Source organism: Crinia signifera, chromosome 2 (genome assembly GCF_055691185.1).
Source record: "Crinia signifera chromosome 2, ASM5569118v1, whole genome shotgun sequence".
NCBI classification, from domain to species: Eukaryota; Metazoa; Chordata; class Amphibia; order Anura; family Myobatrachidae; genus Crinia; species Crinia signifera.
In genome coordinates this window covers 211,076,720-211,094,231 of record NC_139218.1, presented here as the reverse complement: position 1 = coordinate 211,094,231, position 17,512 = coordinate 211,076,720, and the positions used below count along the sequence as shown (strand labels likewise).

Genomic DNA, 17,512 nt, shown 5'->3' with positions numbered 1-17,512 from the left:
GGAATGCCACTGCCTCCTCCTCTGTCTGCGGCAGACTAAACAGAGTTAGATGCTCCATCGCCATAGTCAGGTTCGCCACTGCCATTATACACCTCCGTCTCTCACACAGTGCTACTACTGACTGACTACGCTAACTGCGTAGCGCTCTGACTGACTACGTTAAGCTGTCCGCGCGGTACTAAGCACAGACTGTGCGCGCGAAGTGCCAGGAGTGTGAATTCAGATGCTAAAAGCATCTAAAAGCATCTAAAATGTAAGCGTCTACATTGGGGACAACCCCTTTGATAGCGGTGTGCCGGGGTGTGTAGTTTAGAAGCCCCGTTTGTGTCCTGTTTATACGCTACATTTCATTACATTATAGCTAGAGTGGCACGCGCAGCGCTACGTTACATTACATTACAGTATAGCACGCGAGCTTCTGGCAAGCTGCCAAGTTTCTGAGACAGACTGTGCGCGCGGCGGTGCCGTGAAACTACACAAGTACCATAGTATCTGATTGGCTGAACTAGAACTCCATTCTTCATAAATTTCCTCCAGAGAGATGAGAGGAGAAGCGGGGCGTGCTGCTAGTGTAACATGCAGCGCAGAAGATGCCCGGCTATAGCTACTACAGGGGTGCGCTTGTCAGGTTGGTGCACTATCGGCACAGCTCTCGGCTGATGGGTGGCTTTGGTAGTGGATTGAATGTGACTAACTGGGTGCAGGGGGAGGAGCAGGCCCTAGAGACAGCTTAAGCCCCATTGCAGCTGCAACTTGATTGTTACGCCACTGTCCCTCCTTCCCTCTTTACTCCTACACCTATCCACACATCTATCATTCCTGCACCTCTTACTCCTTCCTTCCCTGACTTATCCCCTTCACCTCTCATAGGGGTCTATACATGTAGTAGTGAAAATCTATGTTTCGGTGAAAACAGAGATTTTCACTGCTTTGTTGAACAGCTGCTTCCTCAATATAATTCCTTACTAACATGACTTAGGACCAAGTTCCCTCTTTAAACTATTCCACTTTAAACTACTTGTTATGAATTGCAAATCATTTATTGTATTATATTTCACTCTTTTTATAATATTACATTCACGATAATGCCCAGAGTTTTTATAGAAAATGCAATATTGTATGTCTGTAGTTTTTAATTTAAATGGAAGATAAAAATAATAATTAAATAAAATATTGAACACTGCTCCTCAACCCTATAGGGAACATTCAAGTATTATGTGCATCACCAGCCATAAGATGATGCCCAGTTGAACAATTCAAGTGTTTAGCTGTCATTTGAGCTGCCGGCACTGACATTACTGTTATGTTGTTCTGTCATTTTGAAAGGCTGGTAACTAATTTTTTAATAATATGTATTGAGCCTAATATTTACTTGTTAAATAAGCAAAATGATTTGGTGCAGTACAAGTTTTCTTAGGATCACAAAAAGAGAACACAATAAATAGAGAATTTGGTATAAAAGTTTTCATAGGAATCAATATGAAATTTTAATTAAAGCGAGTACAAAGTGTAAGGTTTTAGCTACACTTTTGCTAGTTTTGTCTTTCAACAGATGCATATCAAATTATACAGGAAATTGGATCAATAAAAAGGCTGACATATCCTATTAAAACTTTAAGATAAGCCTACTATAAAAATAATGACATTACAATATGCAAGCATAATAATAGTTAGAAGCTAATTTATTTTATTTAGATGTTTTAATTTTTTTTGCAAACACATCTGTAACAGGATATGGAAATGTCCATTAAATGATATACCAATATATAAATGTATATAATTTGCTTGTTTGCAGTAATTGCTAACAGATTAACATTATCCTAACGTTGAATAACAGTGTATAGTAAATAGAGAAAATAATCTTGTGATTCCTATTGCAGAAAAACATTTAGATTTTGAGGTGTCAAGAGGAATGATAGGGGAGGGGTCATGATCAGGTTACCCAGCCCTGGACTTGTTGGAAGGGTACAATGTCCCCACGTGCAACCTACGACACCCCATGTACAATTTTTCTTTTTTCTTTTAGGTAATATGACCACACCTCCCAGGATTTGATCATGACCTCCACTTTCTCATGGCATGTGGCTGCTCTCAGCGGCCCTGCTAAGACCATAATATCAGTTATACTACCATTCAAAAGTTTGGGGTTACATAGAAATTGCACTGTTGGTACTTGTCAGTGTAGACCAAGGGCTGCCTAGCATAGTCAGCGTAGTGTCTCCACAGCAGCCCTGCGTAGTTAGCGTAGTCAGCGTAGTGTTCCCGCGGCAGCCCTAGACAGGCATACTGTCAGGCAGTGTAGTCAATGTGAGCTGCAGCTCTGTCCCCGGTGTCCATGACAATCCTACAGGGTGCCTCTCACACAGCGCCGGTAACCGCCAGATCCCCTGCTCTGGCGGACGCTGGCGGAGAGGGGATCATGTGGGCTCCTGCAGAGAGGCACTCCATCTGTCTCAGACGCTTGTGCGGACAAGAGCAGGGTTGCCGTAGCCTGCAGCAAGAATTACTGCACAAGCATCTCAATAATTCTTGCAGCAGGCTATCGCAACCCTGCCTATGTCCGCTTCAGGGAGATGGGGTTAGGGGGTTCGGTAGCACGTGTGTCTCATGCAGAAAAGGGGGTGCCGGCGAAAGTGTGTCTCATGCACAATAAATAATGCATGCTCTATGTTACATATTGGCAAATGCCTCCTTTTCAAACCCCCACTATCCACACCAGCCTGAAGCGTGGCGAGCAGATGCAATACGCGTCCTCCCGACCTGTTCAAACCCCCACTATCCAATTCGTCATGGAGTTGATTTTATAAAGTGTGGCAAGTGTAGCGAGCCACCGAGCCCTAAGTGTGGTGAGCAGACGTGGATACTTCACATATATTCCACGTCCCCTGTCGGGGCTCCCTGCACTCGCCACGCGTTGGGCTCACCACACTTTTTAAAATCAACTTCACGCCGACATGGATAGTGGGGGTATGAACAGGTCTGGAGGACGCGTAATGCATCCGCACACCACACTTCGGGCTTCCGTGGATAGTGGGGGTGTTTAAAGAAAACATTCACACCTGGCATATAATACATCTGAAACAGTAGTGACATCATGTGGTAACTGGATTTTAGTGAATAATAAAGAAGAAAAAAAGCAATGAACAATGTACAATAATATCAAATAACAAGTCGAATAAACTCTAAAAACAGTCATTCTTCACTTTCTGCATTGTCTTCAAATGCAGCGGATGTTGATGCAGCTGCGTCAGCATTTGTGTCGGATGATTTATCGGCTGTTGGGATCAGAGTTAGTGAATATAAAATGCTCAGGAAAGCTTTCTCTGCTCCAAGTGTTTTTCACCAAATAAACTCCTGTAGGTAGGAGTCAAGGTATTGACGCGCAGCCTTTCAATGTTTTGTGTATGAACGCCAGTGTCTGGGTCCACAAAGTTGTAGCGGTGGTTGAAGCGCACATGATGGTAACCTGCCTGCTCAAGTTGTTGAGGGTTGTACGCGTGCCAACTTTCAGAATAGGTATATGCATATATACAGGGGCGGATTTAGGGATGAGGGCGCCCCAAGGCACAACAATAATGTTCGCACACCCCCCCCCCGCCTACTTGTAAAAAATTTTATTGATCACTTATAAGCCCTCATTTGACAATAGCCAATATAAAAGATTTATAAAAAAAAGCCACTAACTTTTATTATGAATACATATTTACTACGTAGGACAGTTTACAGGGGCAGTATCTGCATGTCCTATCCATTTACACTCTATTTAAGATGGAATATAGTACAGTACAGTGGATATTTTGCAGTTATAGGTACATTTTGGGCTGACAGTACTATCACAGGCATCCAAGTGCCGCCCCCAAACATGTGCCACCCCTAGGCACGTGCCTCACGTCCCTAATGGGAAATTCGGCTCTGCATATATAGTGGTACCCGGTTCAATATTCGTCTGGATGGCGGACATCAGGGTGCTGGCATCACAGCTGGCCACAGGTGTTACAAAAAATTCACCTGTCTCACGGGATATGCCACCAAACAGCCACTGCTGAGGCAGGACGCGTCTGACATAATTTTTTCGCTGTACAAATAAACTTTCATCCACCTCAACTATTTTTCCGGGCCCGCCAATCCGGCGTTGGGGCTGTGACGTCGAATGCAGGATACATGCCTCCTGCATAAGGTTGTTGTAAATAATGGAGATTTTTTTTAAATCATGAGGTGCCGCTCACAAAATGTAATGCTAGTTAGCTCCTCCGCCCTAGAAAATATGAACTGTAGAAGGGTCAGAAGCTGGCTGCGGGTACACTAAGCTGATTCTGACAGGGATGCTGCACTTACTATGTAACTGCCACCGTGAAACTACACAAGTACCGCACTTTTTTTTTATATAGGTAACATTAAATGAATCAGAAATACACTTTACACATTGTTAATGTGGTAAATGACTATACTAGCTGCAAACATGTTATTTTTTTTATATCTACACACAGTAGGGGTATAGATGCCCATTTCCAGCAACCATCACTACAGTGTTCTAATGGTACATTGAGTTTGCTAATTGTGTTAGATGGATAATTAGAAAACCTTTGAAAACCCTTGTGCAATTATGTTAGCACAGCTGAAAACCGGTTAGCTCATTAGAGAAGCTATAAAACTGGCCTTCATTTGAGCTAGTTGAGTATATGGAGAATCCCATTTGTGTGTTCAGCTATACTCTCAAAATACTTACAAAAAGGGTTAGGCTATTCCATGTGAGAAATTGCCAAGAAACTGAACATTTGGTGTGTAAATGGTGTGTACTACAGGCTCTAACCAGATTAGAAAGAGAAGTGGGAGGCCCCGGTGCACAATTGAGCAAGAAGACAAGTATATTAGAGTCTCCAGTTTGAGAAATAGATGCCTCACAGGTCCTTAACTGGCAGCATCATTAAATGGTATCCGCAAAACTCCAGTCTCAACAGCTACAGTGAAGAGATGACGCTGGCCTTCTAGGCAGAGTGGCAAAGAAAAAGCCATATCTGAGACTGGCCAGATAAAGGATGAGATTAATATGGGCAAAAGAACACAGACAAAGGAAGATTGAAAAAAGTGTAATGGTCAGACAAATCAAAGTTTGAGGTGTTTGGATCATGCAGAAGAACATTTTGAGACACAGAAAAAGTGAAGAGATGCTGGAAGAGTGCCTGACACCATCTATCAAGCATGGTAGAGGTAATGTGATGGTCTGGGGCTGCTTTGGTACTGGTAATGTGGGAGATTTGTTCAAGGTAAAGGGATTTTAAATAAGGAAGACTCAAACTCCATTTTGCATGCTATACCCTGTGGACAGCGTTTGATTGGATTCCACCAACAGGACAATGACCCATGCACACCTCCAAATTATGCAAGAACTATTAAGGGAAGAAGCAGGCATCTGGTAGTCTGTTTGTAATGGAGTGGCCAGTGCAGTCACCAGATATCAACCCCATTGAGCTGTTGTGGAAGCAACTTGACCGTATGATACGCAAGAAGTGCTCATCAAGCCAGTCCAACTTGTGGGAGATGCTTCAGCAAGCATGGGGTGAAATTTCTTCAGATTACCTGAACAAATTAACATCTAGAATGCTAAAGGTCTGCAATGCTGTAATTGCTGCAAAATGAGCATTCTTTGACGAAAGCTAAGTTTGAAGGACAAAATTACTATTTCAAATAAAAATCACTATTTATTTTGCAACTCAATTGATAAATACAGTAAAAGCCAGTTTTCCTGTAAAACACAAAATTGTCTGGGTGAACCCAAATTTTTGAACAATAGTGTATATGCTATCCACTTTGTTTAGGTTGTATTTTTTTTTTTTTTATCTTGTGTAAATTTTTATTAAATTTTACATGTTATATTACAATACAGTAAACTGACATTGACATACAATAAAAGAAATAAAGAATAACATTGGAGGCCCAATGGCCTCATTAAACATACATAAAGAAAATTATTAAAAAGGTCTTATTGTGTGCTTTCTGTGTACATACAGTTCAATAAATATCAACATTTTACCAATTCTCTGTGTGATCTTATGCTAGTTCTATTGTTGCAAGGTACATACGGCGTATATGAAGTCAGTGGTCTGTGTTCTACTCTCCTCTATTCTCTGCGAGTGCAGGTAGCAAGTAGTAAAGCAGCATCCAGAGATGTTCTACACTCATGTGGATCTCTATGTTCCATCGGGTATTATGCGGGTATTTCGGAGGCCAAGCAGGAAGCATTCCATCTATCCCACTTATGGTGGTATTTTTCTATTGAGCCTCTCATTCGAAAGACATATCTCTCATGGCCGGATACCTCATTTACCAATGCAAGCCAATGCTGGATATTAGGGGCGGAAGGAGCAAACCAGTTTCTTGCAATTATTACCTTAGCTAGTGATACCAAACACAAAACATACCTATAAATTATGGGTGAATAAGTTTCCTCCAGGTCCATTCCAAACAGACACAACCTAGGCGACACAGGTGGCAATGTGGTTTCAGTGCGCCGGATATCGGACCACACCCCTTCCCAGAACTTCAGTACCATAGGGCACAACCACACCATATGCCAAAAATCTGCCTCACTGGATCTACATCTGGGACAATCTGAGTCCAGTCTTATACCTGCCCTATGTAAATACACAGGTGTTCGATAGGCCTGGTGCAAGATATAGAAAGATACCTGTTGGTATCTAACGCAGGGGGTAGAGCACTTGATGGACCCTAATATTAACGTCCATTGGTTCTCATCTATAGTTCCCAAGTCTCGCTCCCACTTAGTTTTAAGTCTTTCCATTATTTGGGGGTTTGCACACGAGTTAAGGCTAACATATATTTTGGATAGTTGTTTACGGTGGCCGAGATTATTAAGAAGTTCCTTAACTGGAGAGTTAGAAATAACTGGTACTAGGCCTGCAAATTGTGTTTGTATTGCATGTCTTAGTTGAAAATAACTAAAAAAGGCTCTATTGGATATGCGGAACTCCTCACTCAACTGCTGGAAGGATCGAAGGGAACCATCTGCATAGAGTTGATTGATTGAGGTGAGTCCCGCCCTGCGCCAAATATTATCTTCAGATATGGGTAATAGTTCCTTAAAGGATACATTATGCCATAGAGGGGTGTCACCGTCAATTCCCCCCCAGTCAAAAAAGGAATGGGATTGCCTCCAAACAAGTACGGTCTGCCGAACAATAGGGGTAAGATTGCTCGGGGGATTACCAGAAAGTAAGAAATGTAATGGGGAGAGCATATGGCCAGCTCTTTCCTTGTATAGACTATCGAACGTGGGCCCCCCTTGTCCCCCAATCCATTCGTAGATGTGTTTTAGTTGGGCTGCTAAATAATATTTGCGTAGGTCTGGAAGCCCTAGGCCACCGTCATCTCTCGCTCTAACCAAAGTACGTATGGCCACACGTGGAGTACCCCCTCCCCATATAAATGTGGAGATTGTGCTTTCAATTTTTGTAAAAGTTTTTTTAGGGATATACACTGGGGCATGTTGTAAAACATATAGATACCTTGGCTGCACAATCATTTTTATTAAATTTATGCGCCCTGACATCGTCAGAGGGAGCTTTTTCCAGATGTGAATCCTCCTTTGGAAATCCGACGTGACAGGATCTATATTTTGTTTCACATAGGCTGAGCTATCTGTTGTGATCCATACCCCCAAATACTTGAAGCGGAGAGTCAACTGAAGGGGGGAGTTAGTTGGGAGATCATCTGGGACTGTACCCGACAAAGGAAAAATACTAGATTTGCCCCAATTAACCAATAGGCCTGAAAAGGTGCCAAACATACTAACTGTATCCAGCATGGCCGTTAAAGAGGAGCCGGCATCGTTTAAAAAAAGCAGCATGTCATCGGCATATAGCGCAATAACATCAAAGCAGTTATCTATTGATATGCCCCTTATTATAGTGTGACTCCTAACCAAGCATGCAAGTGGCTCAATTGCCAGGGCAAAGAGAGCCGGTGATAGCGGGCACCCCTGTCTTGTCCCTCTGCCCAGGTCGAAGTGTTCAGTTAAAAAACCGTTAATAGATAGTCTAGCTCTGGGGTTGGAGTATAATAACCTAATCCACTTTATAAAGTTGGGACCGAAATCAAACCTGCGCAGGACCTCCCATAAATAGGACCATTCAATCGAGTCGAAGGCCTTGGCGGCGTCCAACGACACCACCACTGCCCCCGACCCATCTATGTCCCCCCTCTGTATGTGGCAGAACAATCTGCGCAGATTCTGTGTGGTTGATTTACCTGGCATAGAGCCCGTTTGGTCATCATGCACTATAGTATTAATGACAGAGTTAAGGCGTATTGCGAGAATCTTGGCCAAGATTTTAATGTCAGTCGTCAGTAATGAAATCGGGCGGTACGATTCTGGAGCAGTTGGGTCTTTTCCCGGTTTTAGTAGCACTATAATAATGGCTTCCATCATGGATGGGGGTAGACTTCCTAATTGGAACAGGTCGCCATACAGTGAAAGTAGATATGGGATAAAATAATCTTTATATTTCTTGTATAATTCTATAGGGATACCGTCGCTGCCCGGGGCCTTCTTATTAGGAAAGGAGGCTATAGCTGTCTCTATCTCCACGTGGGTAATCGGTTCCTCTAATCGTGTTATGGATGAGGGGGAGAGGCGGGGCAAATTAATTTTGGCCACATAGTCATGCAGTTGTTGCGTCGTGTATGTAACCCTAGTAGCATATAAATCAGAATAGTAAGAATGAAATACTCGTGCAATGTCCGGGGTAGAGTATTGTATTGCTCCTGAGGGATCCCGAATCTGCTGGATAGTGCTATTTCCTCTATCCTCTCTTGCCAGGAAAGCTAAGTAGCTACCCCCCACCTCAGCCTGTGAATACATTGCATGCTTATTGAACAACAGTTTACGCTTGGTTTTGTCCAATAGATAATCAGACCATTTTCGCCTAGCGAGATTCCAGTAAGTGCGATCAGTGGGTGATTTGGATAGTAAATAAGTGTCCTCCCGCCTTCTACACTCCTCCTCAAGCCTGTGTTCTTCCTCCCTGCTAGCTCGTTTGACATTTGCCACCCTTTTAATAAAGGAGCCCCTCAGATATGCCTTGAAAGTATCATGTTTCAGTGCAGGATTCATACAGGAAGCATTGTGGGATTCGAAATCCTCCCATTCATTAACCATTATTTGATCATCACTTAACAAGGTCAGCCAGAATGGATTTAATTTCCATAGACAAGAGCTCTGAGCCAATTGGGTATCCAATATCAAAAGGAGAGGGGAGTGGTCAGAGATTCCCCGTTGCAAATATTGGACATCTAGCACCTTGGTTGCAAGATCAGGTGAGACCAATGCCAAATCAATTCTCGATAGTGTATTAAAACTAGAGGAGTAGCAGGAATATTGGCGTTGTAATGGGTGCCTAACCCGCCAAATATCCAACAATCCTAGTTCAGTCACAAGTTTTGCGAATGGGGTAGGGGTAGACACCGAGAGAGGAGCAGGGGGCTGGGCCTCATTCCACTTGTCCAGATCTCTGTCCATATAGTTATTGAAGTCCCCCATACACAGAACAGGAGTACCTGGTGACATAGATACAAATGCCACAGCGTGTTTAAGTACTTCGTTGTTGTATGGGGGTGGCACGTAGACTGCAAGTATGTGGATAAGGTTATGGTTAATATAGGCCCTAATAAAAATGTATCGGCCATATTGGTCAATTTGGCTGTGTACTAAGTGGAAATTCACTGTTTTTTTGACTAGGAGGGATACTCCTCTAGCGTTAGTGGAGAAAGTGGAATGATATAGGGAACCTATCCAGGGTTTTTTGAGGGCCAAGGTCTTGCTGCCCATGAGATGTGTCTCTGAGAGGCAAGCAATATCAGCTTTGCATTTTTTAACCTGGGCAAGAACCAGGGCCCTCTTGATGCGATCATTCATACCCCGCACATTCCAACTAAGAACATTTAGCCCGCTGACTCCCCTGGACATTCTAAGTTAAGGTTTAAATATACAACAGCAGGATAAAACATATGAACCATATTCGATAAGTGTAGTGCGTAATCTATAGAGTAGAACTATCAGCGAAGGGCCTATACCTTGGACCTCTTCCACAGACCATTTTAGATGCATTAAAGAACTGTATTTGGCAAGTGTCACGTGTAGACCTTTACATAAAAATAACATTATACAATAACCATAACAGCCCAACCACCCCCCACCCTGCATATCCATTTAAACTAGATATACCTGTTCCCTTACCAACTACCAATGGTGTAACTTAAGAAATAACTTACAACTTACAGCCTAGGGGTATAGGGATAAGTAACCCTACAAACTATACCTTGACATGAAGCTCCTAAAAGGTATTTAGGATAGCAGGGGGAAATCCCTGAATGCCTAGATAAAACGGATATTTTAAATACATTAGAAAAGTATTAACCCACTCAAATTGACTAAATTATTAGCAGACATGTTTTGGACCCACCGCCATCACCTATCTCAGGAGGCGCATCAACACTGTTACCAGTGAATAAGTACACATGGCAAGTCCCGAGATCAGGCATCACGCTCCAGCCATGCCTCCGCCTCCCTCGCGGAGTTGAAGAAGTGCGTGGTGCCCGCATGAATCACACGCAGGTGGGCCGGGAACATCATGGAATATTGTATTTGCCGATCCTTAAGCCTTTTCTTGATATTAAGGAATGTAGATCTTGACTTCTGGACTTCGATAGCGAAATCCGGGTAGAAGGAGATGGTGTGATTGTCAAGTTGTATTGGACCCTGTGTCCGAGCCAGTCTTAACAGAGTGTCGCGGTCCTTATAATTTAGAAATCGGGCTATAAAGGTGCGCGCCGGCGCCCCTGGGGGTGGGGGTCTCGCTGGAAGACGATGGGCTCTTTCAACGGAAAACTGAGGGCTGAAGTCTTCACGTTTAAAAATATTAATAAGCCAATTTTCGAGAAATTGCTCTGGTGCGGAGCCTTCAGCTTTTTCAGGTAGGCCTACCAGGCGCACATTATTTCGCCTCAGGCGCCCCTCCATATCTGAGATTTTTGCCTTGACTGTTGACATTTGAGCTGACAGGTCAGCAACTGTATCTTTCAGGGGGTTAGTGGTGTCCTCCAAGTCTGAGATTCTGTGCTCCGTTTCCCCAACTCTTTCACGGAGTTTTTGCATGTCATGTCTAATTAGGGATATATCCACCTGCACCTGGCCTATTTTATCCAGCATTCTCTGTTCAGTAGCCGCAATGGCCGCCAGTATTTGCTGAGTCGACTGTGCAGAGGTATCCGGAGCTGGGGCCCCAGCACCCACACCAGAGGGGGAGTTGTCATCAGGTTGAGGAGGAGGGGTGTTCGCCCTGGAACCTCTTGCAAACTTTTCTAGCTTGGATGCTGTAGCTGCTTGGCCAGTTTTGCCCATGGCTTGTAGTGTATTATTAGCACAATGGAGACCTCTAGTGGGGAAAATATAGAACTGCAGATTTAAGTTCCAGGAATGTCACTAGTAGAAGTCCCAAGCAGCAAAGCTAGGAATAAGGCCCACAATATCCCCAGACAGCAAGTCCAGTGTGTATGTATTATTAGATTGCAGGCAGAGGAACCTCAGTGGGTGATGGAGCAATATAATATATTCAGTGTTAGTTGCCTATCCAGCAAAGTCCCACCAGTTTATAGGGCTTGTGCAGAGGGGGTTAAATGATGTTTAACCTGTCAGTGTCTGCCAACAGATAGTAGCCACCCCAGGGGTCCTCACCGCATGTAGATTCTCAGGGGGAGATATAGAAAATGGCGTCCGCAGTTTATATCCAGGGGAATGGCGTCGGATTAGGGGGGTTCTGTAGATTAATTCCCAAGCAGAGCTTCCCCCAGCCCCTCTAGCACAGGGGAGCCTCCGGACCAGCAGTTAGTACTTGCCGTTTTTTTTTTGAAGGATCTCTTCTGCAGCCCCCGCCGCGTGCAGCGTCTCGAGCAGGGGAATCCAAGATGGCGCCTGCCTGTTAGTTGTCTGGGAGGGAGGACGCCAGAGCAGGGAGACCTGTATCCGGGCAGCGCAAGCCTCCAGCGGGACTCCAGACAGCACAGTCGGCGCAGGGGACCTTCCGGAGCAGCGGAGAGTGGGTGAGCAAGGCATCCAGGGCTTCCCTGCAGGATATTAGAGCAGGATTTTGCGGAGCGCTCACACTCTCCGTCCGCTCACATGTCCGTCCAAGCCACGCCCCCGTTTAGGTTGTATTTATTGTTTTTTACAGCTATTTGGTTGTTTCATAATTAAAACACATTTGTTCACAATAATGTAGTTTAATATATATATATATACATTTTGTTATGTACAGTAGCACAGCAGATTCCTTGCACCTTACAATTGTGGACAGTGATAAATCAAACTGGGTAACAATAGACAGACTTGGAGGTAAGTGGGCCCTGCTGCAAGCTTACAATCTATACGGACATAGGAGGGAAACACAAGGACAGGCACCAGTAATAGCACATGCCTCCTACAGTATGTTTGATGTTTCCACAAAGCCATAATTCAGCTACAGGCACTACAGAAATGTTTAACATGTCTTGTTTCAGGGTCAATCCTCCGAGAACAAGCACTATGGGAAAAAACATATTCCCCAATGGCAGCAGAATATGACCATACTGCTAAGTTATCTAGAATCGAAGTCAGGTACTCAGGTAAATGTCTTCTGCTTCTTTATTAAAAATTTGCGTTATAGATGTGTTAACTATGATTCCTGCTTAACGAATACTTGCATACTTGCCTATTTTAGATGGTGCAATTAATGACATTATCCCCAAAGGGGACATATTCCTGGTGTATCTAATGGAACCCAATGTTGTATACTGTACCCCCAGGTGTAATCTATATTACTGCCCAGAACATGCTGCCAGAGAGGTTTTGGGTAAAGGTGGCATATCACAAGAGACTGTATAGAGTATTACAGTTGAATAATAGATTATATGTAGAGAAACGACCATTGGAATCCCAAATGTAAGAGGGTTATACCATACCTGAACACTTTCTACACTAGTTCATATATGTTACCTTTAACCCACTACCCCCTTTCCCATTTTTACACCCTTCTTCACAAAATCTGAATCCTACAATACTTCTGAAATACCTACCCTGGAGCATTGGCGGACTCAGGGGTGGGGGGCACCTGGGCACATGCCCCCTGTCATCATTGTAGCTGAGGACCAGGGCTTTCCAACGAGCCCAGCCCCGTGTATCGCCTGGCAAAGCTGTAACGTTTTTCCCCATAGGATAATATGGGACCCGTTAATTCCGACCCCCATCCGGTTCCCCCCCTGGCATCACAGAAGCTTGTGGTTGATCAAATTCAATTCCAAATCGCTGGACCTTCAATATGATTCCAGGCAAATCCATTTCGGTCAATCGGTTCCAGAGATATTGCGGATAAACCAATTTTTTTTTATTTTTTAAATGTAATTTCATGGCTGTTCATGTTCTTTGAGGGCAGATTACTCTGGAACCAAACATTCCAGTTTCACTGGACTAAAATCATTCAAAGCCCACTCAAAAGTTATTCAATATGATACTTGTCTCATGTAAATGGGTCAGTTGGTTCCGAAGATATAACCGGTTAAATGAGTTAACTGGTTAAAGTGGGGGAGGGGTGTTTTTTTCTCCCCCTCACACCAGAAAATGAAGGGACTAGGCTGGTGTAAAAGGGGCTAACCTGGGAATGCATTTTTGGTGTGAAAGGGGTATTATTTCAAATAGCCGGGACCTGCAGTGCTCTGAATACAGCCAGGCTCTGCCACTGTCAGTGACTATAACTTCTGCCTGGCAGCGGCTGTCCCCCATTTACCGTGAGCATGTATTCCCCCTTGGCAATGAGCATGTCATTTCACATGGCAACGAGCATGGAACCTCTGGCAAAGAGCATGGAACCCATGGCAATGAGTATGTAGATAAGCAGCATAATTTTTAATAGGCATTATGATGTTTGGCATAATACTTAATGGACATAATGGCATGTAACTTAACGTGTAATGGACATTATGGTGTAAATGTTTAATGCGCGCCTTTGGCAGACATTGTCCCTGTTTATGAAGCATATTGTGAATTTTGGCTTAATCCGTGTGGCATTATGTGAATTTTGGCTCAATCCGTGTGGCATTATGTGAATTCTGGCTTAATCTGTGTGGCATTATGTGAATTTTGGCTCAATCCATGTGGCATTATGTGAATTTTGGCTCAATCCGTGTGGCATTATGTGAATTTTTGCTCAATCCGTGTGGCATTATGTGAATTTTTGCTCAATCCGTGTGGCATTATGTGAATTTTTGCTCAATCCGTGTGGCATTATGTGAATTTTGGCTCAATTCGTGTGGCATTTTATGAATTTTGTCTCAATCCTTGTGGCATTATGTGAATTTTGGCTGAATCCATGTGGCATTATGTGAATTTTGACACAAACCATGTGGCATTATGTGAATTTTGACTCAATCCATGTGTTATTATATAAATGTTGGCTCAATCCGTGTGGCATTATGTGAATTTTGACACAATCCATGAGGCATTTTTAGAATTTTGGCTCAATCCATGGGGCATTATGTGAATTTTGGATCATTCCATTTGGCATCATGTGTAAGGGGCAAGTATAATGGGGTCTAGTATTTTGTTGCATAATGTGTAGATGTTGTATATGGTGTGGTACACTACACTCAAGGACACGCCCCCTGTTGAGTGGCCACACACCCTTTTCCGGAGCGCGCCTTCGGTGCACGCACAACTACATCCTTCACTTTTGTCGCCATGGTGGGCCTGCATACTTTAAATGCCAGGGCATATTTTTAATCCCATTCCCACCCTCTATCTTAGCATGTACACTGGCACCACTAACACCGCCCCTCCCCCACCCAAACCCTCTTTTATCATGGTGCCCCCCCTGTCATTTTATCCTGGATCCGCCCCTGCCCTGGAACAGGAAGAAATAACATTCTTTTGATACCTATTGCAAAGTCCCATCTATATTTTAATGGAAGAGTTCTTTATTGTACTATATTTTTGTGGTGGTTTTTGTGTGTGTGTGTGTGTGTGTGTGTGTGTGTGTATATGCATGGGGAGTGGAGGGTTTTCGTCCCACTGCCATTGTGTTTCTGCACTGCCATTTTGGTCTGAGATAATTGATTACTCGCAACATATTCTGAACTACCCGGAACCCCCGCTTTCTGGCTACATAATCACTCTCAGACCTCATTGGGTGAGTACAAGAATTCTCTTATCCACCATCTGAGCAATGCTGCTTGCTCAGTCATCCCATTTCATTGGAAATCTAACAGACCCCCTACCCATAAAGATTGGTTCAAAAAAATAGACCACTTCATGGTGAGGGAAGATATTCTTCATTCCACACGAGACCCTCTAACCTTTCTACTGTCTGGCTTCCATGGCTGGAATATAAGTTGTCCGACAAATTTAAAACTTATATGTCTTATCTTAAAGTGCCAGATGACTCCAATAACTCCGGAATATGATGACCTCCATCCCCCCTCCATACCTATCTTACACCCTATGTTCCTACACCCATTCTCCCCCCCCTTCTTCTCTCTTTGGGCCTTATTTTGGTTCATTCTTTCTGACAAAATCCTTCTTAGATGGGCAAAACCATGTGCACTGCAGGTGGGGCAGATGTAACATGTGCAGAGAGAATTAGATTTGGGTGGGGTTTTACTTCAAAGTGAGATCTATATTGCAGTGTAAAAATAAAGCAGTCAGTATTTTCCCTGCACAGAAACAAAATTACTCACCCAAATCTGATTCTATCTGCACATGTTACATCTGCCCCCCCTGCAGTGCACATGGTTTTGTCCATCTAAGAAGGATTTTGTCAGAAAGAATGAACCAAAATAAGGCCCAAGATCTTAATTTCCCCTCATATTGTTAAATGTTTATTGTTATATACAGATTTGTATCAAACTGTTATTACCATGACCTCTTGTGCTTCTTATTTCATTGAATACTACCATATTATTTTTCCTCTGCAACAAATCTGTATTTTGCTGACTATTTTCAATAAAAACAGAATACATAAAAAAATGAAATAATGTGCACAATAAATAGTGTAGTGTGTACAGCATAAAACTTGCATGCATTGTGAAGAGTAGATTATTACAAAGGTGATGGTAGGTTTTTTGGTGGGATTCTAGGTAAATTATCTATATTTAGTTGCAAATGTATAATAATCCTAGTTATAGTGTTTTTTCCTAATATGTTTGCAATGCAATAATAAAATACTGGGTAAACCTGGTGGAATGTGTGCTCTACCAACCATTCTGTCTAATACATCCAACAACTCTCCCCCAACAGTATAGCATTTGTAGAGTGTATATGGATTTGGGGATTTTCAACAAGGAAATCATAAGAACAATCACATCTCAAGTATAATTAAAGAAGTGTGTATCCAGCTTAAGTCTGGAGAAAAAAGCTTTATAAAAAGGAATCAAGTCACATAGTTAAACTATTGACAGGACTCTGTTGACACACCGAATGTCAAGACGGTCATATTGTCAACAGTTTCCATGTTAGCCTTTGAAGTGATCTTATTCTTAGATAGCCACAGTTACGGTTAGGGCCACCAGGAGAGTTAGCTTAGGAATACAGGGGAAATACTTTTAAAAAAATCACTGGTCCTTTAGAAGTCTGACCCGGAATTGACCATCACCTGATCATTGGGACCAGGAAGTTGCACTGGGGCAACTGGGTCTAGTAAATATCTTACCTTCTCAGGTAAGAAATTTACTAGACCACCTAGATGGATTGTCGACAGTTGATCATGTTAACATATCTGTGTACACGTGATAAATGCTGGCATGTTGCTTGTCAACAGTCCGACCATGCTGATATTCTTATGATGACTCAACAGCCCATCCCCCAGATTCCTATTGGCTAGTTACACAGGGGTCTGGGAATTGACTAATACAGGACTGAGAACTGAAGTTAAGTTTTAAAAACAACATTAAAAGGTACTATAAAGATTAAATATTAGTCCCATTCCCCTTGCTATTTGTGGTCTGCCAACACTGATATATATATATATATATATATATATATATATATATATATATATATATATATATATCTTGTTATATATCATGTTATCTTATAAGAAGAAGTAATAATAATAATAATAATAATAATAATACAAAAATGTTGATTTATATAATGCTCTCTTTCTCCAACAGTGAACATATAGGGGGGTATTCAATGTGAGGTCACGGCTGTCAAGCTGGCTCATGACCTGTCCCATTCTCGGTCTGCTCGTCCGAGAAATCGCAGGTGGGATACAATGTCCCACCTGCAGCGGGATGCGAAGGGGGCATGACCGCGAGCTGCGGGCGGGAAGAGGCGAGCTGCAGCCGGGAGCTCGTCACTTCTAGGCTGTTTTTGGCAGAACGAGACCAGCTGCTTGTGAAGTCGGGCTCCTTCTGCGAGATCCCCTGTCCAATGCTGTTGGGGAAGACAGCATTGAATAGTGCCCCGCAG

General features: G+C 43.0%; 1 protein-coding gene across 2 annotated transcripts in view; it reads left to right on the top strand.

Moving 5' to 3' along the window:
- C2H1orf94 (chromosome 2 C1orf94 homolog) overlaps positions 1–17,512 on the top strand; it is a 198,355-nt gene that overhangs the window by 180,528 nt on the left and 315 nt on the right. For both annotated transcript variants that reach the window (XM_083171145.1, XM_083171146.1), the window contains exon 5: positions 12,571–12,675. In XM_083171145.1, the coding sequence (XP_083027271.1) occupies positions 12,571–12,634 (64 nt within the window). In that variant the 3' untranslated portion in view covers positions 12,635–12,675. The remainder of the gene's footprint in view (positions 1–12,570; positions 12,676–17,512) is intronic.